We start from the raw sequence: 25,975 nt of genomic DNA, 5'->3' as shown, positions 1-25,975 counted from the left end.
TCGGGGTGCTTCTCCTGATGGAGGCGAATCCTAGTTTACCCCTGGGCTTTGCTTTTTAAGCTTCGATTTTAAGACTGGTTGATGGGTAAAGCTTGTTTCTATCTCCCTTTGGGGCCCTCGAGGGCAGCACCGTGTCTAACTAACCATTGTGCTCCTGCATTAGTGTCAAATTGAGCTATCTGGTCCCCGAAGTCCCCGTGCTAATGGCAGAGTGAAACCTCACTGCCCCGCGGAAGGCTGTTTTGATGTGCGGTGGCTGCCTGTGATGGCGGGAGCACATCTCCCCCTCACAGCAGATCAGGGGCTGCCCTTTGCCTCCGCATGGGCAGCGGAAGGACAGACTTCTCAGGCCCAGAGACCGAGGCCTGAGCTGCAATGAGGCTGGGGAGCGGGTCTGCATATAGACTTGCCGCTAGTTCAAGTCTCAAGACCTTTTTTTTTTCTTTTTTTTTTTCCGCTGTGCCACTTGGCTTGGGGGATCTTAGTTCCCCGACCAGGGATTGAACCCAGGCCCCAGCAGTGAGAGCGCCGAGTCCTAACCACTGGACTGCCAGGGAATTCCCCCTAAGACCTTTCTTAGGCCAGATTACTTTCTTATTAGACTTTCCTTTTCCTTTTTTTTTTTTTTTAAACCTCAGAGGTTAGCCTGCCTGTTTCCTTTTCCTCCCCCTACCTATTGCATCTCTCCTGAGCTAAGTACCACCTTGGTTTTCTTGCACTCGGTAGAGCACGTTGGTGATGCATCAGAAGTGCCTGGGATGCTTGTTCAGTGCAGGTCACTGAGTCCCAAATTAGACCTACTGAACCAGGTTCTCTGGGTGATGAGCCAGTGATTACATTTTTAGCTTTTTATTGTGGAAGTTACAAACATATCCAAACACAGAGAAGATTATCGCATTAGCCCTCATGTGCTGTGTAACGTTCATGAACCACTCACCCTGTCTGTGGCCAATCCGACCTGCCCCTCGTTATTTGGAAACAAGTCACAGATACCGTTTTTATTTTCCTGTAAATACTTCAGCATGTATTTCTAAGACATAAGGACTCTATTTTCTAAGCAGCTATGTGTATTTTTCCCCCAGCTTTTTATTTTTGAAAGGTTTCAGACCTATAAAAAATGCAGTAGCCCTATACAGTACTCTATACCTGTTACCTGGGTTTCCCAGTTTTGCCTTATCCATCTCACTGTGTGTGTTGTGTGTGTCTTACTTACTTTTCATTGTTAGGCCATCTGACAGTGAGTTGGGACGTTAAGAGAGTTCACCTCCAAGTAGTTTTCAGCTTTTTTTCCTTAAGAGCGAGGGCATTCTCCTGTATGACTGTGATACAGCGATCACACATGGGACAATTGTCCTAAATGTTCAAATAACGTCCTTTACAGCTTCCTTTTAAAAAGGACCATACATTGTATTTAATCTAGGCAGTTCCTCAGCTTTTTCTTTTGAACCTTTTATTTATTTTATTTTATATTACTTTATTTTTTTGGCGGCATGCGGGATCTTAGGTCCCTGACTAGGGATTGAACCCGTGCCCCCTGCACTGGAAGTGCAGTCTTAACCACGGGACCACAGGGAGGTCCCTGAATATTTTATGACAATAATATCTTTTAAGAGTCTAGGTCATTTGTTTAGCACTATCTCTGAATTTGAGTCTGTCATATTGTTTTGTATGATTAGAGTCAAATGACATATTTTGGCAGAAAGACTGTGTAGGTGATCTGTTCTTAGAACATCACTTAAGTCAGCTTGTCCAGTTAAAGTAGTGTCCGCCAGCCCTTCCCACTGCAAAGACATGTGTTCCCCTTCGTAATTAACCCTCCACTGATGATTTGTACCTGCATCAGTTATCGCAGTGGTGGTTTGTCTTAGAGCTAGGTGTCTGTAGGTCCACAAAGGGCTAAAGTAAGATTCACCTGTTCTTTAGGAGAACACCCAGTCTTAGTTTCCTGGGCGTTTTGTTATTAGAACTGATGTGGGCAGAAATAGAAGTAAGAGGCTAGGAATGTTGTCCGTGTGAAGCCAGAGGTGGTGGGGAGTAGCTGTGTGTGTTTGAGGTCATGCACGGGAGTTCTCTTCCCGTTTCCCCCGTAGGGTGCCGTAGCCCTGCTCCAGAAGTTACGGGATTGAGGTCAGGAAGGCGTGAGGAAGTCCTGGGCTTTGCGGTTGTAACAGAGTGTTGAGCTCTTGTGGCTGCTGGCCTGGAGCTGAAACGTCCAGTTGGCTTTGGAAGATGAGGTATACATCAGCTTATATGCATTAGAGACTGCTCCTGTCTGCCCGTGACTGTGTGACCGTCACGGTAACCTGCAGTCAGGGTTGTTTTCACCTTGAATCATGATCAGAATTGCTTCTGACAAAGCTTCTCTTTTCCAGTGGGCGAGTTTGTAAGTGACGTTCTGCTAGTTCCAGAAAAGTGCCAGTTTTTCCACAAGGAGCGGATGGAAGTGTGCGAGAATCATCAGCACTGGCACACTGTGGTTAAAGAGGTAAAGGAGTGGGTGGGAAAAGTCGGGCGTTGTTTTTTAGGAAAGTAGTATTTTTTCTCGACACCTTACCATAATTTTTTTTTCTTTTGCGGTACGCGGGCCTCTCACTGCTGCGGCCTCTCCCGTTGCGGAGCACAGGCTCCGGGCGCGCAGGCCCAGCGGCCATGGCTCATGGGCCCAGCCGCTCCACAGCATGTGGAATCCTCCCGGACCGGGGCACGAACCCGTGTCCCCCGCATTGGCAGGCGGACTCCCAACCACTGCGCCACCAGGGAAGCCCCTTACCATAATTTAAATTAATTTTCTTTCCCTTTATCTCATCAAAGTTTACAATTACTTGTACCTTTTAAATTAAAACTATTTGGGAGAAGAACAGATATTTTTGTAAGGAAGTACAGTATTAACAGTTCAGCCCCTGAAGTCAGGGACAGGAAAAAGATGGTTAAGTAAGGATTCTGTCGGCAGGGCCCCCAGCAAGGCCACCCAAACCCTAAGGCGTGTGTGGAAATAGCCAGTTATAGGACATCTGTGTCTGGACATGCATGCTGTCAGGTTTAGATATCATTTCATTCTTCCTGTGGGGAGAATGACCCTTTCTTAGCTTGTCCTCTGAGTTAAGTTGGTTTTCCAGCCAGTTGCCTTTCTTTTGTCTAGTTCTGACGTAATTCTGAATTCCTCACCCATTAGGAAGGTATGTTACCATTGACCACCATTCACCCACGTCGATAATTACTAGAAGAAACTCCCTTTCCTTAATTTTATTCCAACTTTGGGCTTTCATTGGTTTTAGCCCAGATGATGTTTCCCCCTTGCAAATTAAGCAAAATTTGTAAATCTTAAAATAGTAGGGTGGCAACTTTTTGGCCAAAAATGGATGTGTCCGTGAGAAAGGCTCACGTTGTGATTCGGTAAGGGTTTCTTCTGGGTAAAGCTGGGGATCGGGGGTCTTTGGCCACACTTGCTGTGTTCTGATGTTGGTGTGTGGGTTTCCCTCAGGCCTGCCTGACTCAGGGAATGACCTTGTACAGCTATGGCATGCTGCTCCCCTGTGGGGTGGACCAGTTCCACGGCACCGAGTACGTGTGCTGCCCTCAGACAAAGGTTGTTGAATCTGCTGTGTCAAAAGAAGAGGAGGAGGGCGATGAAGAGGACGATGAAGAGGACGATGAAGAGGACGATGAAGAGGAAGACTACGATATTTATAAAAGGTAACCTCCTGCCCGGAGCCTGCAGATGTGGCCATGGCTGCTGGTCCCTGGCTTCCGGGCGAAGCGGGCATTGCCCGTTCCTGCCAGAGCTGGGCCGGCACATCTCACTTAGGCCGTGGCTGAGCCCAGGCACGCCAGTGGCCTTCAGCTGCGTGTCACCCCGGCCACATGCCTTTCTGCAGGTTAGCCCAGCCCCTGCTGCCTGGCGGTCCCCTTCCGCTGAGGCGGCCGGGCTGAGGGCTTTAGCGGCACGGCTCACCATGGGCTGAGCTTATTTCCTGCCTGTGTCTTTGTGTTTCAGAACAGGGAAGGGACTCATTGTTGCGCTCTGTGCATAGCAACTGGTATTAACCTTCCTTTTTTATTGTGACCTCTAGTGAATTTCCTACCGAAGCAGATTTGGAAGACTTCACAGAAGCAGCTGTGGACGAGGGTGAGGAGGAAGTGGTGGAAGATCGCAATTACTACTACGACGCCTTCAAGGGAGACGGCCGCCATGAGGAGAGCCCGACTCAGTCCAGCCGCCATGGGACCGCTGCAGAGAAGGAGATCTCTTACGGCGTCAGAGGTAACCCCACGGAGAGCCGTGGCTGTGAAGTCCACCTGGTGGTTATTTACTTAGAATTTGTTAATATTCTCTAATGTGCCTAGAAACTGCTTTCCTCACAGGTAAGTCAGGAGGGTGGCTTCGTGCCCCGAAGGTGAGGTCAGCTCTGGGCACTGCAGGTCTGGCGGTTGACAGATTTTAATCAGGAAACTAAGCTTCGCATTGTAAGGACTTAACTAGAGAGTCAGAGAGACCACGTGGTCTGCCCTCGGGCAGGATTCTTCCACATCCAGCGGGAAATGTTCTCTCCTGAGGGGGCTCCCCTTCCTCAGTAACTGCTGAAGCCCCAACCTTTTGGAGTGGAAGTCACTTCCTTGGTTCCCTTCCGGAGTGTGTTCCCATCTGTAGGCTGCCCTGTTTGTCCATCAGAAAGAGGTTTGCAGCTGGGAGGGTGGAATTTGATGACCTACCGGGTAAGGGATCAGGGCCAGCAGTGTTTTCATTTCACCATTAAAAAAAAAAAAAAAGTTGCGACAGTTCTAGACCATTTTATGTGCAGCCTCCTGCTGATAGTATATTCGAAACCAATTAAGATCTGAAGAATTATTCAGGATTCAACCAGGAGCAGATGACTTAATGAGTCCAGAAGTTTGTGATTCACCCTGGAGAACATAAAACGTACACTTGTCCTTTCCAGGGGCCTAAGTAGCGTTTACGATGGTTACCGCCACGGAAACAGCCTCTGCACCTGCACTCTCTCCTTCTGCCCTTGACACCCCCAAGACGGCCAAACCAGGCAGCTGTCCCCACTTCACAGATCAGAAACGTGAGGCTCCTCCATGTCAGCCCTGCCCCTCTCTAGACTCTAGACAGTGCAGAATGCACCAGTCCATACTCTCAGGGCCTAAGGGTCTCTCTTGCATCAGGAAGGAAAACGACCACATCCTCAGGGTTGGCTGCAGGAGTTGGCAACTTCGTTGGCCTGGGCGCCAGGTGCTGCCCCATCTTGGCCTTCGCTGATGTTAAGTGTCGCCTGGTCCTTCTCCCCTTGCTGGTCTGTAGCTCTGTGAACCCCTGGAGCTGCTGCCCGGCCCCTGCTGACATTCTGACCGTTTCCACACAGCTGTCTGCTCCCAGGAGGCGCTGACGGGGCCCTGCCGGGCCGTGATGCCCCGGTGGTACTTCGACCTCTCCAAGGGGAAGTGCGTGCGCTTTATATATGGCGGCTGCGGCGGCAACAGGAACAATTTTGAGTCTGAGGAGTATTGTATGGCTGTGTGTAAAGTGATGAGTAAGTCCCGCCGCCCTGGCTGTGCAGCTCCATCCCGTCCAGCGTTCTGTCCCCTGGTGTCCTCGTGACCGCGTCTGTGTGGTGCTCCCTGCCCACTCGGTGTTCGCTGTTGGTCGTCTGCTCTTCTCTCTGTGCTTTCTAGATCTAGCTTTGCTTTCCTGTCGGCAGTTGTCAGCTCAGTTTTCCGTGTCCTGTGCTCGCCGTGGGCCCGTGGAGGTGGAGGTGGTGGTGGTGGTGGTGGTGGAGGAGGTGATGGTGGAGGTGGTGGAGGTGATGGTGATGGTGGTGGTGGAGGTGATGATGGTGGAGGAGGTGATGTGATGGTGATGGTGGAAGTGATGGTGGTGGAGGTGATGGTGATGGTGGAGGTGGTGGAGGTGATGGTGATGGTGGAGGTGGTGGTGGAGGTGATGGTGATGGTGGAGGTGGTGGAGGAGGTGATGGTGATGGAGGTGATGGTGGTGGAGGAGGTGATGATGGTGATGGTGGAGGTGGTGGAGGAGGTGATGGTGGTGGAGGTGATGGTGGTGATGGTGGAGGTGATGGTGGTGTGGTGACAGCGGTGATAATGGCAGCAGTGATGGCGGAGGAGGTGGCGCTCCCTCCCTGCCACAGAGGGGAGCCAGGGGCCTGCCCTTTCTCATCCGGAGCCTCCGTGTTGGTTGGGTTGGAAAGGCGGCCCTGCCCTCCTCTGTCCGAGGCTGAAACGCACGAAGGACTAGCAGACGGGTCGTGAGTTCTGCACATCTTGTGTCCAGGCTTTTCTCTCTCACTCTTGTCTTGAGCGGCCCTGTGCCGACCCCCCATGATGCACACTAGCTAAGGGGGTCACCCGCTCTCCAAAGAAGTGACAACAAGGACACTTGAGGGAGCCGAGAACATTGGAACATCTTGCTGTATGCACTCCAGGGAGCGTGCTCTGCAGCCAATGGTGGTGACTCTGTTTCCCCAGTGTTCTGGCAGCGCTGGATCAGGGCTAGCTTTAGGAGTTTTAGTTTATGCGTTCTTTGGTCACAAAGAAATTCAGCGTTCAGCTGAGTCAGGTTTACTTCGCTGTCGGTAGGTTCCCTTTTCCTGTTTAAGACCCTCTTTCTCGTCTGGAGCACTTCTGACCCGTGTGTAGGAAAACCCTCTGGCTAGGCAGACCCTTCTTCATTCTGATTCTAGAGTAATGAGCTGTGCTGCCATTCCTGGTATTTGCCCTAAAGATTTGTGGCTGTAGCTTCTGACGGTTTTTTGTTCATATGCCATCTTGTTCCCTCTTTCCTTCCCCAACCAAAAGATTATTTAAATCTTAATAAATCATATTAAATCATATTAAATCTTAATATAATATGATATTTAAATCTTAATATGATACTTTTAGTGCTTCCACTCCAGCTGCTGCTTGGTGAACTTTTTATTTGAAATGATTGAAAAGATGAGAAGACAAATGAGCCCTTAGGGAACGTTGGTGGCAGAAACTTTTTTATTTAGGAAAGATGGAGACAGAAATTATTGTGATACTTCCTGCTTTGTAAAACTTCTTAAACTAAGGGGCAACAAAACGCTGATTGGGGTCAAAGCCTGAGGAATCTGGGTCGTTAAAGGTCTCGCTGCATATGGAGGTGCAGTCTTTACCCAGAGGATCAGGTGGACGGTGTCGTAAGATACTGGGGACTGGCAGATGGCTGGAGCGTGAACAGTTGCGAAGCCTGCAAGGTCGTGCTTCCCTACAGGCCATGTGCTTGGGGCCCGGCTGGAGGGCTTCGGAGCCTAGAAGCATCACTGCTCCTGTGGGCAAGTTTGCTTCCCTCCTTGAAGGGGCCTGAGGCCTGCGCACTTCCGGCTTCCTGAGCTGGTCGCTTGCACACAGACAGAGGGATGTGGTTCTAGGTTCGAGCCCATCCCATCGTGTCTTCAGAACCAAACCTCCAGGCCTGCTGCCCCTTTGCCCTCTCTTTCCGAAGTGGGGCGGGGGTGGGGTGGGGCGGAGGCAGCTTGCGCTTGCTTGTATTACCTTCATCCGGCCCGGGGATATGAACCAAAGGCTCTGTCTCCAACACGTAAGCCTTTAAGCTGCGGACACGAGCCGCCAATGGCGACGTGTTTGTTGGCACCAGTGGACTTCAGTGCTTCGAAATTCTCCTGGCTGAGCTTTTGAGTATTGTGGGGAATGTGGTTTCTGAAGCTAGCTGTATATGTTCTGATTTAGTTAGAGTCTGGAAATCGGCCGTTGAGATCCTGTTTAAATTAACGTAGGAGGCAGACGTTCTCGACAAGACTTAAGCCATAGCTTCTAGGGTTAAAACTCAGTAAAAGAGGGTGAATGAAGACACCCCGACTTAAGGACTGTGGAGTGGCTGACTTACTTGTGGTCACACCCATCGGTTACACAGCTGGTCTCATGTTAAAATTACGCAGTTCTGGAAACTGGGAGAATTTGTTTTTGAATTAAAATTCCTTGAACTTGGCCTTTGCTCTCCAAGTGGCTCTCAAGTGTGTCCCGATGGAGCAAGTTGTGTAAGCAGGTTGCCTGACATTCCTCCTTGGCCTGGGAAATCCCCAGTGAGTTGGGGTAATGAGAGTTTCCACAGGTATTTCTTAAGAGGTAGACCTGTCATCTCAACCCTTCCTGGGTTAGGATAAGCTCCTTTGTGCAGATGCACGTCTGCCTGGGGCTGGTAGGAACTCAGGAACTTAGACTAGTGCGGAGTGTTTGTTCTAACGGGTTTGTTCCCTGGGTGGTGGCCTGGTGGGGCCAGTGAGTGCCATGGATAGAAAAGCCCAAAGCATCTTCACACTCGTGGTAAGCCCTTGTCCAATACATTGCCCCTGCTGTGGGGCTGGGGCTGAAAGACCTCCAGTGGAACTGAAAACTAAGCAGCTGGAGCTGGAGCATTTGGACTTTCTCTGCCCAGTCTGTGTGCAAAGAACATTCAGTTGAATCAGTTGCCCCAAGTGAGTTGTGACCTAAAAATAGCCAGAGAAAAAGAGGAGACCTGAGCCCTGCAGTGCCTTTGCACGTCTGACTTCAGCCCTGTCTCTGGTCAGATGCTCTCAATAGGGTAGTTCTTGTTTAGGTTTTAAGGTTTCAAAAACTGCGGGAAGGTATAGAAGTGGTTTCCTTTTCTGCCCCTGAAGTACTAAATAGATGCCTTACTGGTCCTGAAGCACGGGGGGAGTGCGGACAGGCCTGGTGGCTGGATACTGGGTAAGGAAGATGGAGTGGAGTCCCAGCAGACGGGCGCACCCTGCCCTTGAGCGCGGTGCTGGCTGGACACGCCGGTCCCGTCTGCAGGCCCAGCCAGGCTTTGCTCCCTGAGCATCGTGCGACTTCAGCGTGGGGCTGGCCCCTGGAGAGAACCCTCTGGTCCCTTTGTTTCAGTTCCCCCAACTCCACTGCCGACCAATGATGTCGACGTGTATTTCGAGACCTCAGCAGATGACAACGAGCACGCGCGCTTCCAGAAGGCCAAGGAGCAGCTGGAAATCCGGCACCGAAACCGGATGGACAGGGTAAACCTCGGCCTGTCAGGCATCAGCTGACTTGGGGTTCGTGGCTGAAGCAGAGGGATGCCACCTCCCCAGGTTGTTGCGCTAATAACCGAGTTAGGACAGGTGAGGTGTGAGAGTGTAGGCAGGCCTGCCTTCGGGGCGGAGCTAGTCCCCTCCCTCTGTCCATGATAATGGAATTATCCTCTGAGTGCTTATCTGTTCCAGACTCTGCTGGGGAGCGCTTCCTGTAAACATTATGTGCTGCTGCTTTTTCTTTGCCATGAACTAGCTTTTTAAATTTTTTTATTTTGAAGAAGGAAACTTTATATCAATACTGTAAGTAGAAAGCTAGTATCATTTACCATTAGAACAAGGTAACTAGAAAAAGATATTGGATCAAAGCAAACAGTGTTAAAACATTCCAGCTGGATACTGTGGCCTGCATAGTTTCAGGGATGCTTTCTTTTCCTTCAAGGAGTTATAAGTGCCAGAGCAACAGAGCACCAGAGTGTAACTTTCTCCTAGACTTACTTGGAAAGGTTGAAAAAAAAAATTGAAAAGGGAATTTTTTGCTAGGTCTGGGAACCACCTAAAATCCCACACATCCCCTGTGGTGGGCTTGTATGCTGGGAAATGCTTGTTACTCTGTTTTAACCACATCAGTTCTGAGAAGTCGGTACGAGAGCTGACGCCCTGCATCTTCTGAGGCAGCAGTTCTGGGACAAACCCTGAGCTCACGAGTTTGTGGGATGTGATTTCCTTGTGCACTTTTCCACATTACATTCAGGGCTTGGCAGTATTTTTAGAAAATGCGGGAATTGTTTCAGAGATTATTCTGGTTATAGTGGCTTTGACCTTTGCTCCAGGTGAAGAAGGAATGGGAAGAGGCTGAACTTCAAGCCAAGAACCTCCCCAAAGCAGAGAGGCAGACTCTCATTCAGGTGAGACGTGTCCTCCAGAGAGGGGCTCCCAGGCTGACCCTTTGGAGTATGGTTGGAGCCGGAGTCCCCACAAGTTAGAGTTTGACACCCCCTTTTGGTTGAGCGCTTATGTTACGAGGAAATTTTCACTGGCCTGCTTTGTTTTTCACCTACCAACTGGCGTTCTCTAGAATTGCTCACCTACGGTGGAGGGAAACCGAAGCTCGGAGCAGAGCACACCTCACTCATGCCTGGAAGTGACCTTAGCTTGGCTGTGTTTACTCTGCTTTCCCGGCAAAAGTCCTCGGGCATCTTCCTTCGTAGGCTGTGCCTTGTTTTCCGGCACTACTGCAGTACCGAATGCTTTTTTTTTGGCAGACTTATTGAAAAGTCAAAAGGCAGAAAATAAATCTCTCTATCAGTTTATCTTAACTTTGGATTTAAGAATGTAATCAGACTCACAGCAGCTGCCTCCCTTTGACTAGAGGAGGTTGTTGACAGGAATTTACAGGATTGATTTGGGATTCATAGAACTAGTTACATCTTAAATCAGCTTGTGTTTATGTTTAGCTGAAGCCTCTCTTCTCATGATGTTGCTATTTTATCGGCTCACCTTTGCTTTTTTATCAGTAACCTAGAAAATCCGCGAATGTTAATTTCCACACAGCCAGTGCACCCCGTGCAGGGAGCTTTAGCTCGGCAGCCTTCAACCTGCCTGCAGACCTGGCCAGGCACCCCGCAGGGAGCTCGCCCTTCAGGACTTGGTGTGAATGGCTCGGCCTCACCTGCCGCAGGACAGGACTGTGGTCTGGGGGCGCCTTGCTGCAGTGTGGGAAGGACGGCCTTCCTTTCCTCACGGTGCACACGGAGAGCCCAGGCCTGGGCTTGCGTGCCAGGGATTTCAGTTAGGGAGGTGCTGAGGGTCCCGTCCCATGCCCAGACATACATGCTGGCGTTAGATGGGGAAGTACAGTCGGCCCTTGAACCACAGGGGTTTGAATCGCGTGGGTCCCCCTACATGCAGATTGTTCTCAACGGTAAAGGCCACAGCACCGCACACGGGCGGTTGGCTGAAGCCGTGGGTGCGGAACCGCGTGTACAGAGGCCCGACTGTAAGTCACACTGGGATCTTGGACCGCGGGGAGGATCGGTGCCCTTAACCCCTGCGATGTTCAAGGGTCACCTGTAAGTGTCCAGACGGAAGTCAGAGGAGGTGTTTTACGACCTCACCCCGCTCCACACGACTCTGTGCCGGGGCGCTGGGCGCGGAGAGGCACAGAGTGGGGTCTGACACCGTGAGTAGATGCCCGCAGGTGCGTTGACTCGATGTGGTTCCTGCTTTATGGTTTAGCACTTCCAAGCCATGGTGAAGGCCCTGGAGAAGGAAGCGGCCAGCGAGAAGCAGCAGCTGGTGGAGACGCACCTGGCACGGGTGGAGGCCATGCTGAACGACCGCCGCCGGGTGGCGCTGGAGAACTACCTGGCGGCCCTGCAGTCCGACCCTCCACGGGTGAGAATCGCTGAAGTAGCATGTGTAGAACCGGTGTGAGCCCACATTGCGCTTGAGGGCCCGTGGGCCGCCTGTGGTGTGGACACGGCTTCCACTGGAAAAGCAGAACATCAGGGTGTTGGTTGGTAGTTCCCCAGTTATTGCATTTTTATAGTAGCCTTACTTTCAAAGAATAAAAACACGTCTTCCATGGACAAAGGCTTTTGAACCAGTTCTATTCCAAATAAGATGATAAGTTAATTTATATCGCAGCTCTTATCTGCCAGTGGTGTCAAACTTTATCCCTTAGCTCTAACTTGCCTTGTTCTGGGGGACGGAGAGGATCGAAAAGGAGGGTATTTGTAGCCTCCTTAAGCAAGTAAAGTCTTCTGGGTGACACAGGTCACCCTGTGCTTGTAGTTATGGTGGCAGGCGCCGAGCTCAGGAAAGGGGACAGACAGACAGAAGACGGTGGGCCAGCGACTTTGGAAAATGCTGTCTGTTGAGGAGCCACTATAACTGTGTAGCTTTTGCTACTTAGAAGGGTAGCTTCTTGTTACTTGGTAACCGAAAGCTCTTAAAGGTACAGCTTTCATTCCTGGGCCTCGCTGAGGCTGACTTTCTTAGTGAGTTTTTCAAGCTTCATTTTCCTGCCTGTTTTCAGTTCCCTAGTCTCTGGACGTGAAAACCACTGTTCTCTCTTGTAGCCCCATCGCATTCTCCAAGCCTTGCGGCGCTACGTCCGGGCTGAGAACAAAGATCGCCTCCACACCGTCCGTCATTACCAGCACGTGCTGGCTGTCGACCCCGAAAAGGCGGCCCAGATGAAGTCCCAGGTACGCCAGACAGAGGAGAGGCCGCTCTGGCCGGTGGTCGGGCAGCACCGATGGCCGCGCTTACTGTTTCTAGTCCTCAGGAAATGATTTTGGATTTCCAAAGACAGTAGGTACAAGAGTTGGTTTTTGCAAAGGTACTATTTAAAAAATATCTTTTCCATACTTTTTAATATTAAGTATGCCTTACTTAAACTGTTCTTGAAGGTTTAGGAATGCATGATTATATTGAAGAGATCATTTTTATATCAGTTTATTTCTAGCTGAGGGTCCCACCAGAATTAATATTTGAAATCTCTTTCTAGGCAAGCACATCTTAAAGATTGGTCTCTTTTGTACAGTATAGTTTTTGTGTTTAGACACTTTACATCCCTGGGTTTTGTCCCCTGCTGCGTCCTACTGGTCTTTGCAGTCATCTATAGAGGTTTGTTTCTGGACCTACTTTTCTAATTTTTGTTTTGACCATGTATTAACTTGAGTTTTACTGTCTTGTATTCATAGAAATGAACTTGCCTCCAAGACCGCTAGCTTCCTTTAAAACAGTCCGCCTATTAGTTTTCCTAGAGGGCCTTGTGATGCCATAACTGATCTTACTCTATTTCCTCCCGTATTTGAAACCCAGCCCTGTGCTGCTTTGTGGGGACGCAGCGTGCACAGGCTGGGAACCTGTCCCCTCCTGCCTCCTGTTGCTCCTGTGGTGTGATTGTAAGGGAACTTCCCAGAAGCCCTGGGGGGCTCCCCTACGGCCCCATCTGCTGCCCAGTTCTGCTCCAGCATCTCACCACACATAGTTGAATCCTGTGTGCCCTTGAGCAGCTTACAGTTGTGTGAAATTAATTATGTTAACTGTGAAGATGCAGAAGAATTGTCCTTAAACATACGGAGCCCACATTAGCAGCTGGGTGTTCAGGGAATGAAAGAACTCAGTGTCCTAAAGAGTGGGAAGGGCATGGGTCTGGGGACCCCTGGGGCCTCTGCTGGGGGCCTGGAGCTAAGGCTCTGTTTGAAGCTGGATGGAGTAGAAGAGAAAGAGGGAAGGCCAGCGGACCTCGGGTAGCTTCCGGGAAGCTCAGGTGGGAAAAGCTTACATCCTGACAGGGGTTAGAATTTTTTAGGTCTACCCGATTTTTTTTTTTTTTTAAACGTAGGTCTTCCCTGGCGGTCTAGTGATTAAGACTTCACGCTTCCAGTGCAGGAGGCACAGGTTCAATCCCGGTCGAGGAACTGAGATCCCACAGGCCGCGTGGCATGGCCAAAAAAAAATTTAATAAAGTTAAAATTTAAAAATATAATCTTTTTTCAATTTTTTTTTTTTTGTAGAAAATCTAGACTATTATGTAGTACTTTATAGAAAAACAGCCTGTTTTGTATGGTGAGAATAGAAGGAAAAGTGAGACCTTGATCAGTGTGTTCAGTTAACCTGTGAGCCAGGATCAGGGTACCACCTGAGTGCCCTGGGAGGCGGAGCAGCTTTACTGTGTGATGTTTACTGTCTGCTCGGAGCCCTTGATTCTGGGGCAGCACGGCCGCTGGATTACACTAGCTTTTGGCCTGTTTCCTGTCCTGTTATGTAAACTCTTGAAAACCCCAAATATGTTGAGCCTCTTAGAACGTGTGCACTCGATTTGAGGTGTGAGTGATGTGCTGCTGCCTCCTGCCCCACGCTGCAGCTCCAGGCGGCTCTCCAAAGACCCTGGCGCCCAGCATCCCACCCTGTGGTCTTGTCCTCTTGGGTGTAGGAACCGTCCTCTGCCAGGCTCCTTAATTCCTCTGACATATGGCAGTGTCACCACTGCTGAGACTGGGGAGCTCACCGTTCCGTTTCTACTTGTATTTTTTCTCCAAAGCACTCACTCTGGTGCTTTCCCATCAATTTACTTGATTGAAAGAACGGCAAGTATTAAATTAAATTGCTTTCATCTTTGCTTTTATAGGTCAGAGAGACATCGATCTACAATAAAAGCATCTTTCCATTTAACTTTTTTTCATTTTGACCCTTCATGTTAATGGCTTCAAGCCCACATAATTAATCCATTGGCTCAGAGCGCCCTCTTTAGGAAGAGCTCAGTGGCTGCAGGTGTAGCCCAGTGGGATTAGCCTTCCTGAGGAGCTTGTGTGATGTACAGCCACGTGCTTCACAGTGTCATTGGGGTGGATGTAGTCCAAATCTCCTTTCATTTCCACCCTGAAAACCTCTCAAATTCAGTGACAAAAAAATATTTTTTAATTAAATTCAGTGACCACTTTAATGACTTTTTTTCTTTTTTTTTTTGGATGAACAACCTTGGAACTTCTGCATTCAGAAAAGGCAGTGAGCTATGTAAGACAGATGGTAGATATGCCTTCCTTATCACCCCATAAAAATCAGGTTTATTTATACTTCAGTGTACAGTCTTTTTGTTTTTTAGTTTTTTTTTTTTTGAGGTATGCGGGCCTCTCCCTGCTGTGGCCTCTCCCGTTGCGGAGCACAGGCCCCGGACGCGCAGGCTCAGCGGCCACGGCTCACGGGCCCAGCCGCTCCGTGGCATGTGGGATCCTCCCGCACCGGGGCACGGACCCGCGTCCGCTGCATCGGCAGGCGGACTCTCAACCACTGCACCACCAGGGAAGCCCCAGTGTGCAGTTTTGAAGGAATAGCTAATTTAGTTAAGTAGGAATAAACCAGTTCTGATGCTCACTGTGATAATCATTTCAGGCAACTGCTTCACTAAGCAAAATCCATGAATGGTCTCACCCCTCAAATCTACGTTTTAACCAGTGATTTCATTCCCTTGTTACCTCTTCTTGTCTGACCAGTGGTAAAGATTGACCAACTCATTTCCTCTTTCACTCAGAAGGACCTTACTGAGTGTCTGGCATTGTACAAATTTGGGTTCTTTTTTTATAGTACAGTTAGCAAGTGCTCCTGTGAAAACCAATCAATACTTGGCTAAGGAAATTTTTAAAAATTTTCCCTTAACTAACTTGGAGCGCTCTCTGGATAAATCCTGAGATCACCGAGAGGTAATACACACATTCTTGCACTACGGTGGCCAGTAAACACGGGGAGGATTCATACTGCCCCCCTGACCAGCTGCTTTGCTGGACTCTGTAGAGAACATAGGTCTTTGCAGAGGAGTGTGGGTGTCAGGCTGGCCCGGCTATTCTGGTGACAAGGCCTCCCCCCCATCCTGTGCTTGCAGGTGATGACACATCTCCACGTGATTGAAGAAAGAAGGAACCAGAGCCTTTCTCTGCTCTACAAAGTACCTTACGTGGCCCAAGAAATCCAAGAGGAAATTGGTGGGTGCTGACTGTTCGCATCAAGGTCAGGCAGGGTTGTGCTCAGGAGTGATGGCGGTGCCAGATGAGAGAATCAGGACAAGCGAGGCCACGAAGCTGGGCATTAGCGTGCCACGGGCTCAGAAGTCTGGGGCTCACGTGGCAGGGTCAAGCCCTGGCTGGGAGCCACAGAGCCTTGAGTTTCATTGACCTTCGCTCTGTTACCGGAAGAAAAATCTAGGGTGTGAATTTGCAAGGGACTGAGCGAGTCTCCCGTTACCCTTTCCCCCTTAATTGCTGGCGTATTTTAAGACATCTGTTTATTCACGTTCTCACTTCTTCTCCCTCTTCTGGTCTTTCTCTTCTTCATTTATCCAACAAACGTTCGTTGTGTCTACTGTGTGGCACAGAGTAAAATGTGCACCAGTAGACAGACCTCCTGGAGCCCACATTTTAGGAGGAGGGAACGGGGGATGGGTGCTGTGCCAGAGGTGAAACTGGGGTGGGACGGGGAGGGTGCCTGGTGGTCAGGCTCCCTTGGGGGAAACCTGAGATCCGAATGATAAGGAGGCGCCCTCCACACAGCAACCCCGGGGGGAAACACTGAGCACAGGAAGCGACCCCTGCAGAGCCTGGCGTTTGAATAGAGAGATTTTAGCAAAGTCAAGGAGTTTGGATTTTATTCTGGGATAATTGAAAGCCCTTCGAGGGTTTTAAACCAGCAGGTGGCCAGGTCTGGGATATGTCTTTTTAAAATGTGAACTTTAAAAAACAATTACTAGACTGCTATGTTGAGAGTTGATGAAAATTGGAAACCACCCAGGAAGCAATTGTAAAAATCCAGGAGAGAGGGGATGGCGGAGTGCGCAGAGACGGGAATGGAGGAGATGGCGATATGAGTGGTCCTGAGGGTATGTTTCAGAGGAAGGGCGAACGGGATGCGCTGATGGGCTGGACAGGGCACGGGGTTGGGAGAAAGAAAAGCACTGGCTCTGCGCTTTTTCCCTGTGAGCTGCTGAGTGGGTGGTGAGGCTACGTTTTGCTCAGGTGCTGCATTCTCTTTACCTGTTAAAGTAGAAATTGTCCTCAGACATTAAGTAGAGGTGTGCAGTAGGCTACCAGGTGGATGAGCCAGAGGCCGGGGATGCAGGTGCAAAATACAGGTTTGGGAGTCACGATCCGTGGATGGTATTTAAAACTGTGCCGTAGGAGGAAACCACTTACCCGGAGGGAGTTGATCGAGGAGAGAGGGGGGCCCAGGATGCAGCCATGGGGTTCCCAGCACCAAGGTTCTGCAGTCAGCAGGGTCAGGGAGCACACCCTCAGGAGAGAGGAGGGGGTCGTGCGTGGCCTGTGTTGCGAGCTGGTGAGACGCCCCTTTAGGCAGAGCTCACATCCCACCCTTAATGACACGAATTAGCCCCATGCAGGCTATCCTGTGCCTAGAAACCAGATCCTTCTGAAAAGCTGGCTCCTGCGTGTCTGTCTTTGTCAGATGAGCTGCTTCAAGAACAGCGAGCAGACATGGACCAGTTCACCGCCTCCATCTCAGAGACCCCCGTGGACGTGCGGGTGAGCTCGGAGGAGAGCGACGAGGTCCTGCCGTTCCACCCCCTCCATCCCTTCCCGTCCCTGCCCGAGAACGAAGGTGCGTGTGCGGTAACAGCCCAGCTTGGCAGCGGGGCCAGGGGGCGGGGAAGAATGCAGTTAGAAAATTGAAGTCAGATCTGGGACGGGCTCGTGCTGGGGAGACTGTGTTCCTGGTGCAGGTCGAGCAGGGGAGGGGCCGGGATTCACCGAGCACCTGCCGCGTGCAGGCACCGAGTGGGGAGCCTTCGGTAACGTCGGGAGGTTTGTGATGTTTCTCCCATTTTATGGACAGTTTGCCTAAAGCCCACTGTTTGTCCTGGTCCCATCAGCTGCCTCAGTGTGTGAGGCCTTCCACGTGGAATCCCCTTTGCAGCTTAAATAGCACTTTCGTGTTCTAGGCTGTCATTATCTTTTCCTAACAGTCTCGGGAGGTAGGTGACGGGGGGCTGCAGAGGTGAGCTGACCCACTCGAGTGCGAGGCGGGCTGAGAAGCTGTCCCTCTGCCTCCTCCTGTGCAGGCGTGCGTTCTTCCGTTCCCTGCCGGTTCTCAAGGTCTGTAGGGATCTCTCAGAGCTGTGGGTCTGGGGACTTCCCTGGTGGCACAGTGGTTAAGAATCTGCCTGCCAGTGCAGGGGACACAGGTTTGAGCCCTGGTCCGGGAAGATCCCACATGCCGCGGAGCAACTAAGCCCGTGCGCCACAACTACTGAGCCTGCGCTCTAGAGCCCGCGAGCCACAACTACTGAGCCCATGCCCTGCAACTACTGAAGCCCGCGCACCTAGAGCCCCTGCTCTGCAACAAGAGAAGCCACCGCAATGAGAAGCCCGCGCACCGCAAAGAAGAGTAGCCCCCGCTCGCCGCAACTAGAGAAATCCTGCGCGCAGCAACAAAGACCCAACGCAGCCAAAAATAAATTTAAAAAAAAGCTGTGGGTCTGCACGAGAAATAGACAGGCTACTGAGCCCAGGCCCTGAGGTCAGGGTGTGGAATCAGTTTCTGTTTTATTTGCGGACTGCCGTTGTGGCTGTTGGTGGTGTTGATAGAAGTAGCGGCCACCGCTGTAGAGTACGCCAGCCTTGGCTAAGCGCTGTGCGTGGATGCTCTCGTTTATACTGTTATCCTCACAGTAACCCTCTGAGGTAGGGACTGGGTGTGTTCCCCATTTGGGGATCCAAGGTTTAAAGAGGTTAAGTGTCTGCCCAGGTCACGTAGCTTGTAGGTAGAGAGTAAGGATTTGAGCCTGAGTTGATGCGGTCCTGAGTCCTAGGCAGATCCCGGTGGTGCTGCTACGGAGGCCCGAGGAAGGGGGCGTCCGGCTTGGCCTCCAGACCCTAACACAAGTGCCTTCCTTCCAAACCAGCTCTCTCAGAGGTACCGACTCAGTACAGTTGACCCTCTGATAGTAAAAGAGGATCTGAGGAGGGAGCCAGATACATCGCGAGGCGCCCGCTCACTCCCTAAGCCTGCTCTTTCAGACCCCACCCACGGGGCCGCAGGGTGGCCCTTACCTCCTCAGCTTGTTGGCATGGGGGCGCGTCTCGCTTGGACATTTGTGAACTGGGACCTTGTCTCCTTCTCAGAAAACCACAACCAGTGCTGACTTGGGTTTTTGTTGTTTTCTAAGAAAAATAACTTGGGGCTAAGCTAAATAATTTGGGAATCTCACAGAAGTTCCCCCAAAAGACCCAAGACCGCCTACCTCCTCTCCCTTCCTTGCAGTCATGTGCTGTAGCTCTTAACGCCGTTTGCTTGTGGGGCAGCTCAGGCCCAGTTTGTAAGGAAGAGTATGCTTTTGTTCACGTTATAGAGAAAGTCAAGTCAAAGGTAGGAATTTTGAAAGAAGGGATTTTTTTCTTAATCTCCTCTTGTGCTGTTTTGTTTTTGTTGCTTTCCTTTCTGCTAGACACTCAGCCGGAAGTGTATCACCCAATGAAAACAGGTTGGTTTTGTCAAAGATGTACCCCCTAAGACCTTCATTCCTTTCACTTGCCCGGAAGTCTCACGCTCCGTTCCATTCCACCACCTGATGCTTTCCGCCTCATGCCTTCAGACATGGCTGTGGGAGGACCAGAGGAGCCTGACTTCCGGCACCCAGAACCCGGTGTCCGTGGGTTTGCTTACCCGGTGGCCGTCCTGAGCTGCCCTTCTGGATGTCCAGAGAGTACAGAGGCATACAGAGTAACCAACGTAGAGCCTTCATAAATCCTTTTAAGCTGGGTAGACCTTAAAAGTATACCCAGCTTAAACAGGTTGGTTGCAAATTCCTAGGACAAATGAAAACATGCTTATGGTCGGGTGGAGAGCCATTTTATGTTACCTCTTTTTCTCTGCTGCTCCCACATACATCTTTTCCCTTTCTTCTTAGCTGTCCTCTGCCTTTTGTCCATGCCCGAGTGTCTGTTTCCAGCTGTCTCATGTCCCCCGAGATGTAGCGTCCCTCAGAACATAGTAGAAGCTGATGGATGAAACGGGTTGAGACAAGTGAACTCTTGCTGTAACGAGTCTCCACTTTTCAGATGAAGTTAGCTGCGTGTGAGCACAGGCTGAAGGCTTGCACACTTGATCTCGTTTAACCCACTGAACACACTGGAGGTAGGGTTATTAGCTCTCTTTGCTAGATAAGGCAGTTGGAGCAGCCTCAGAGTTCAGTCATGAGCTTAGGAAGTGGAGGAACCAGAATCTGAACTCAGCTTCCTCTGTCTTCAGAGCCCGTGGTATTCCTGTTTCACAGACTGCGGTATAGTTGCCACATTTCCGGGGGCGGGGGAGCGGGGACCAGTCCATCCTCCAGGGTCATCGTGAACAAGGGCACACGTTCTCGGACTGACCGGGCTGCCTCTGCCCGGCTGAGGGTTTGGCAGTGGTGTGTGTGCTGCTTCTCAGAACACAGGGTTGTGAGCTGCCTGCACAAGTCACTCGTGTGCACGTGCTTTGTTTTATTCTCCTTGGATACGCCTCTTCATCGCTGTGTGGACGTTCCTCTGGGCAACACATCTTGGATATGTTTAGGTGAAGTTGAATTTTCTAAAAGTTTAACTTGTCCTTATGCTTCAACTGTTATTCGTTGGAATAGTTTAAACATTAACTTTTGGTCTGTTAAATTCCCTTGTTTATTCATTCTATAAAACCAAAGTGCTTTTGGTCGGCGTTAAAGCAGCATGAGGGTTGTACCACCAAGAACAGTGTTAGGAGAGTCTGAGCACGGGTAGTAGGACTTTAAATTCGTTGGCTCAGTGCCACATTACTTTTGAAATAGGATCCTGCCCTGTGACCTTTGAAATTCTGAGGTGGAGGAGAGAGAGAGATGGAAAGAGTGCAGAGTTAGAATTTATTCGGCTTGGTCGTGAGCATCCTGCCTAGAGAGAGTCCCTTCCTCAAATAGCGGAAATGCAGTGTTGCTGTTTCATTGGCATTTTGAGACTACAAAAGCCGGCCCTGGTTTAACTCACCCTAGAATCAGGTTGTGAAGCTCTTCTTTAAAATGAAAGCTCTGGAGAAAAGGCTGCCTCCTTTCTGGCTGCATTCTAATGAGTTAAGTGTTAGCTGGCCTGGGGGTGCAGCAGCTGCAGTGCGGTTACTAGCGGCTCTGGGTCCAGCACGAGTCTGGCCGTGAGCCGGAGAGCCTTGCTGTGGCTGGGCCTCTGGCAGCCTGGGACAGCAGTGCTTTGCAAATACTCGTGTCGGCATCTTACTCACTTACGGGTGGTCACCGTAGAATGCCGAGTATGCCGCCAGGTTGATCTATTTATAAAAGGTTCAAATCACAGGCGTCTAGGTAGCACTGTATATAATATTATTAACGAGACACTGGTAGGAGAGCTAGAAGTCACATGCTTTGGGGCTAAAAATAGAGAAGATTGCGCCTCACTTTTCCTCTCCCTGGGTTTGTGCCGCGCCTTTGAGCGCTGTCATCAGGAGTGCCGCGCACAGGTGATGCCGGCCCAGGCAATGTCTGACCTTGACAAGAGACTGTTGCCATTCTTGCCCTGTTTATGGAAAGGTACCATCCACCTCCGTGTTAGAATTCCCCCCATGTAGGGAATGCTTCCTTCCTGATCATTCTGGTCTGATAAGCCCCGGGAGGGTAACATCCTAGTGAGAGACACAGAAGAAAATCAATAATTACAAACAGTGCCTCTGAGTACTATGACCTGGGAATGTCTCCCCAAAAGAGCTGCAGCTTGAAAAACAAATAGGAAGGATATAAGGTCAGGGAGGGTATTTCAGGCAGAAAGAATTGCCTGTGGCGTAAAAGATGGTGCTTGAGGCAGGCATGCAGGTTCGCTGCTGGTGTGACAGTTCTTCCACTCAGAGGAAGTGTCAAAGGAGTGAGTTGAGGGGTAGTGGGTGCTTGGTGATATCACAGGGTGGGTCACGAGTTTTTTGATGCTGGAATGCCTTTGGATCCAGCTTCTGTGTATAGTACAAAAAGTATTCTCTCCTGAAGGCTTGCAAAGTGAGCACAACACTCTCTCCTCCTCCATGACACCCATTGGTCCTGCGTCACTCACCCCTGTGGAGCGCAGCGCATCCTCCCAAATGGGAACAAGTAGCATATGGAGAAAGGGGAGGGGGCATCTGGTGAGGGCTCCCTGGCCCTCAGGAGGGAGTTTGCTGCTTCTCTGAGGTTGGCGTGAGGTCAGCCTATCCCAGGAAACTCAGGTGTGCTCTCTCCACGCAGGATCTGCACTGGGAGAGCAGGAAGGAGGACTGATCGGGGCCGAGGAGAAAGTGATTAACAGTAAGAAGAAAGTGGATGAAAATATGGTGAGCCGTTTCTCCCTGCTCTGTGCCCGTGTTAACTCTGAGAATAATTAGAGTGAGTCGCATTGTTTTAGATGCTTCCCAGATGGACCTCCACGTGTCCGTTTCCATAGGCTAGCAGATGGGCAGGCTCTGACTGCTGCCACAGATGCACTGTATTGTTCAGAGTCTGGGTGTGAATAAAGAATTATTTTTCAGCAGTAGCTCATCTCTTGCTATACAGTGGAAAATATATTTGCAACTAAAGGTATGAATAAAATATGAGAGGCCATTTCAAATGAGTAGAGATTTAATAACTTGAAAATGGAACAGAGTTGAATTTGGTTCTTACACTGCCTGAGGTTTATACCACCTATTAATTATTCATCTAGCATTTTTATCACTTACATTTCTGGATTATCTTTAACTGAATTGGATATTTAAACGTGGCTGCGTGGTAATCTGTGCTGAAATACCTCCACAAGGGTTACCTAAAGGAAAACGCAGGTGACAACCCTTAAAAGACCAACTGCTGTACAGTAGTTTTGCGCCCACACCTGCTCCTTTGTTCAGGGGTTTGGTGAGCGGACTTAGGTGAATGGCGCAGAGCTGATGGGTGAGTGGGTGTCCATCAGGCGTCTGCTTCCCTCCACCAAATGGTAAATGGAGGGCACGAGAAGCAGTTACACTTAACACACTAAATTTGCCCTCCCTCCCAGTTGGTGACATTCTCCCCCCACCCCCCTGCCTCCGTTTCAGGTCATTGACGAGACCCTGGACGTGAAGGAAATGATTCTCAACGCCGAGAGAGTTGGAGGCCTCGAGGAGGGGCCGGTATGTGTCCTGCTCCAAAACCTGATGGCAGGTCCCACACCAGCCTCGGCCGTTTTCTCTCCCTCCTGGGAGCACCTTGCACTATCTTAAGCTATCAAAGGTCCCTCGTCCCCCATTTCCCCTGTGCTTTCGGATAAGAAAGCTCAAGTTCGAATCTCCATGGAGATTGCAAAAGGTGGGGACTCCCCCCACCTGGACGGCGACCTGGACGGCTGGGTCCGGGTGCCCCCTTGGGTTTTTGGAGGCACGACCGGAGGCTCACAGCCTCCCCCGCTGCTTGTCGTCTCTCACACCTTGTCGCACGTCTGCTTCGTTACGTTAGGAATCCGTGGGGCCCCTGCGGGAGGACTTCAGTCTGAGCAGCAGTGCCCTCATCGGTCTGCTGGTCATTGCGGTGGCCATCGCCACGGTCATCGTCATCAGCCTGGTGATGCTGAGGAAGAGGCAGTACGGCACCATCAGCCATGGGATCGTGGAGGTGAGCCGTCGGGGGGCTTGCGGCATTCGAGCGTCTTGTCAGGGGCTGCGCGTCAGTGAGACGACTCCCTGGATTGTTAGGTCACGTCTCGGAAGTCAGCTTTGGCTGAGTCAAGCTGATCCCGTCACAAGAGCTGCTGCCAACTCTTAACGTTAATTTGGGCTTCGACCGTGAATGCGAGGAAAGCACAGGAGCATTTTATGCTGCACAGTGTGAACACTGTTTTCTCAGATTGTTTCCTTAGTGTTTCCTTTTTTTTCAGGTGCGTTATAGATGTTTGAGAATGAAGGACTGCTGATACTGTTTCTTTCTTTCTTTGTTATTAGTTTGCTTTTTTTTGACGTGTTTTATAAGGAGAAAACCAGGTATATGACAGTTCAGGCAGCAATGGCAATGTAGTGAATTGATTCTTAAAAATATGAAATAGGAATAGCACTCTTCTTTTTCAATGGGGAGAAAAGCAACAGGAAGTTCGGAAAGAGCCAGACAAGGCTGTTTCTCTTCCATCTTCTCATTTGTGATTAGAACTGCTTACTTACCACTTGTTTTTGGTGAGTGGTGGGAATGTCCACAGTGTCTTGATTCTAGAAAATGAATACAATAAAGAATAGAATCTGCTGGGGGAAATGAATGCACATGCGTGTGTCTTAGTTATCCGGCTTCACCTCCTGCTGCACACTGGCCTAGTTGTGGTGTTCCAGGGCTGGAGGGGACCCGAGGTCATCTGGTCCTTCTCCTTGGCCCTCGCTGAGGCTGTCCCGCAGAGAAGCGGCAGAGCTGAGACTTGTCACTGTGGTGCTGGGAGATTCAGCTCACTGTTTTCTCCAGTGTGGACTCCAGCTTTCAGCAAGCAGCCTAGCCTCTCTGACCCTCTTCTTTTCTCTTTCCTCCTCCTGGGTCCTCACCGCCTGCTCTTGTTTGGTCCACCCCGTGGTCCCCGGGGATCGTACAGCTCAGGTCTGCTGATGCCCTGGGAAGTTCTCTTGGGCTCACGCGATAACCCCCGTCTTTCTTCCTGCAGGTCGACCCAATGCTCACCCCAGAAGAGCGTCACCTGAACAAAATGCAGAATCATGGTTACGAAAACCCAACCTACAAATACCTGGAGCAGATGCAGATTTAAGCAGGTGAAGCACGACACCCGGCTGGAGTGGGGGGGTGAGGCGGGCAGCAGATGTCCAGAGGTTTGGACCCACGACTGACCGACAGCTACTTCCAGAGGATTTCAGCTTACACTCGGACCTCCTGGATCATTAAGACTATAAAGTACTACTGTAGAATCACAATTTCCATTCTTTTTAAATGGGTGAAAAAATGTTAATATAACAATATATGATATATAAACCTTAAGTGAAAAAATTATCTATTACAGATATTTGACTGATGTAGTTTTCTTTTTTAAATTAATCAGGAGTCCCACTTCTATCGTATTGTCTCACACATGCTCTCTGTAGAAACGGAAGATGTTGATTTTCAATGATAGACTGTACGTGCTACATGCAGGCCGTTTGTTCCGGCCGCATTGTGTCAATCAGCTCTTTATGGCTCACTGTCCTGGGTTTTATTTTAAAAAAAGAAGAGGCAGTATTCCTCATTTAAAGCTTTAAATGAGCTTTCAGATAGTTGCTGAGAAACTAACTGAAATAAGGAGCCGTAACTGATCCTTAAAATACATCATGATCCCCCTCTCAAAATTCCTTTGAAGGACCAGTTTCTTGGAAGTCTGGTGCGCCCACCACTGGGTACCTGGGTGTCTCCACACAAGTCCTGTCACCAAGGAGGCGCTCAAAGCAAGCATTTGAGTTCCAGCTTCTTTCAGCGAGCCTCGTGTGTACAGATTAGGGCCACTACTGCGTTCCTTCTGAATCCAGTTCTTCCACAGAAAGTAGCCTGTAGTTTGTACCTGACGTTCTTCCACTGTCCGCCGTTGCGTCACCGTAGCTTCTGACCGCTCGCTTCTCTCCCGAGTAATGTCCAGATGTGCTGTTTTCCTTTTTGGGCATTTCCCACCCCCTCCGAAGGCACTGGTCTCCACCGTCCCCACCGTTCACTGAGAGAAGACAGCAGGAGGAGGTGGCCGGCATCCTGGGGAGGATGCGGGAGGTTTGCTTTTCTCTGGAAGGTGGATGCTCCAGGCTGTACACAGAATGACCTGTAGACCCCATGGAAAGCTTTGAAGATTTTGTTTCCTTCACATGAGTCTTTGTGATGCTTGTATAGTTGATGTTGACGCTCACAGCTGCTTCTTTTCCCTTTTTTTTTTTTAATTCTAAAGGTTCTGGTAACCTGAGGTGTATTTTTTTTCTATTTCCCTGTGACTGTTTTTTTTTCTTCTTCCTCCCCTTTACCCCATCCGTGTCTCTTCCCACTATGCACAGATAAACTTCACCTACAAACTCCTTAATCTGCTCTGTGGAGAATGTACAGAGTTTAAACACATCAATAAATACTTTAACTTCCACCAGGACTCCTTGATTTATTGGCCTGGCATTACTCGCGGTGATGGCTTTAACCCCTCTGCCCTGGACAGTGGTGCTTCCTTCCCTGGAGGGTCTCTCACTGCACGGCAGAGGCAGGCGTTGGTACAGGAAGCTGGACTCTTGGGCTTGAATTCCATTTTTCATTTAAAAAATAAGAGGGAAAGTGCTTCAGCCTCAAAGCTGGTGGTTTTTATTGATCTCAGAGAACTGGTCTTTCATTATTTCTTTAATGATTTCCTCCACTGTGTTTTCTGTTTTCTAAAGTTGTAATTGGCTAAACCTTGGACCTCCCTGATGGCTCCTTTTTCTTTAGTTTTAGTCTATAATCTAGGTGATTG

The 25,975-nt window shown here is 50.0% G+C and overlaps 1 protein-coding gene across 5 annotated transcripts in view; it reads left to right on the top strand.

Annotated features, from left to right (window-relative positions):
• The window catches only part of APLP2 (amyloid beta precursor like protein 2), a 72,386-nt gene extending 46,684 nt beyond the window's left edge, over positions 1-25,702 (top strand). The window contains exons 4-18 of one of the 5 annotated variants that reach the window (XM_082845524.1): positions 2,373-2,485; positions 3,482-3,693; positions 4,071-4,261; positions 5,364-5,531; positions 8,899-9,029; positions 9,875-9,949; positions 11,280-11,438; positions 12,125-12,253; positions 15,433-15,532; positions 17,007-17,159; positions 19,006-19,041; positions 21,784-21,869; positions 22,605-22,679; positions 23,002-23,157; positions 24,179-25,700. In XM_082845524.1, coding sequence (XP_082701650.1) covers positions 2,373-2,485; positions 3,482-3,693; positions 4,071-4,261; positions 5,364-5,531; positions 8,899-9,029; positions 9,875-9,949; positions 11,280-11,438; positions 12,125-12,253; positions 15,433-15,532; positions 17,007-17,159; positions 19,006-19,041; positions 21,784-21,869; positions 22,605-22,679; positions 23,002-23,157; positions 24,179-24,280 — 1,886 coding nt within the window. In that variant the 3' untranslated portion in view covers positions 24,281-25,700. Of the gene's footprint in view, positions 1-2,372; positions 2,486-3,481; positions 3,694-4,070; positions 4,262-5,363; positions 5,532-8,898; positions 9,030-9,874; positions 9,950-11,279; positions 11,439-12,124; positions 12,254-15,432; positions 15,533-17,006; positions 17,160-19,005; positions 19,042-21,783; positions 21,870-22,604; positions 22,680-23,001; positions 23,158-24,178 lie in introns of all 5 variants that reach the window. The other 4 variants (XM_082845522.1, XM_082845525.1, XM_082845521.1 and 1 more) reach the window with 4 other exon arrangements.
• The last annotated feature ends 273 nt before the right edge of the window (positions 25,703-25,975 follow it).

Source organism: Leucopleurus acutus (assembly GCF_964270905.1).
Source record: "Leucopleurus acutus genome assembly, chromosome: 8".
Classification (NCBI taxonomy): domain Eukaryota; kingdom Metazoa; phylum Chordata; class Mammalia; order Artiodactyla; family Delphinidae; genus Leucopleurus; species Leucopleurus acutus.
The sequence above is the reverse complement of the archived record's forward strand: the minus strand, read 5'-3'. Positions and strand labels throughout refer to the sequence as shown.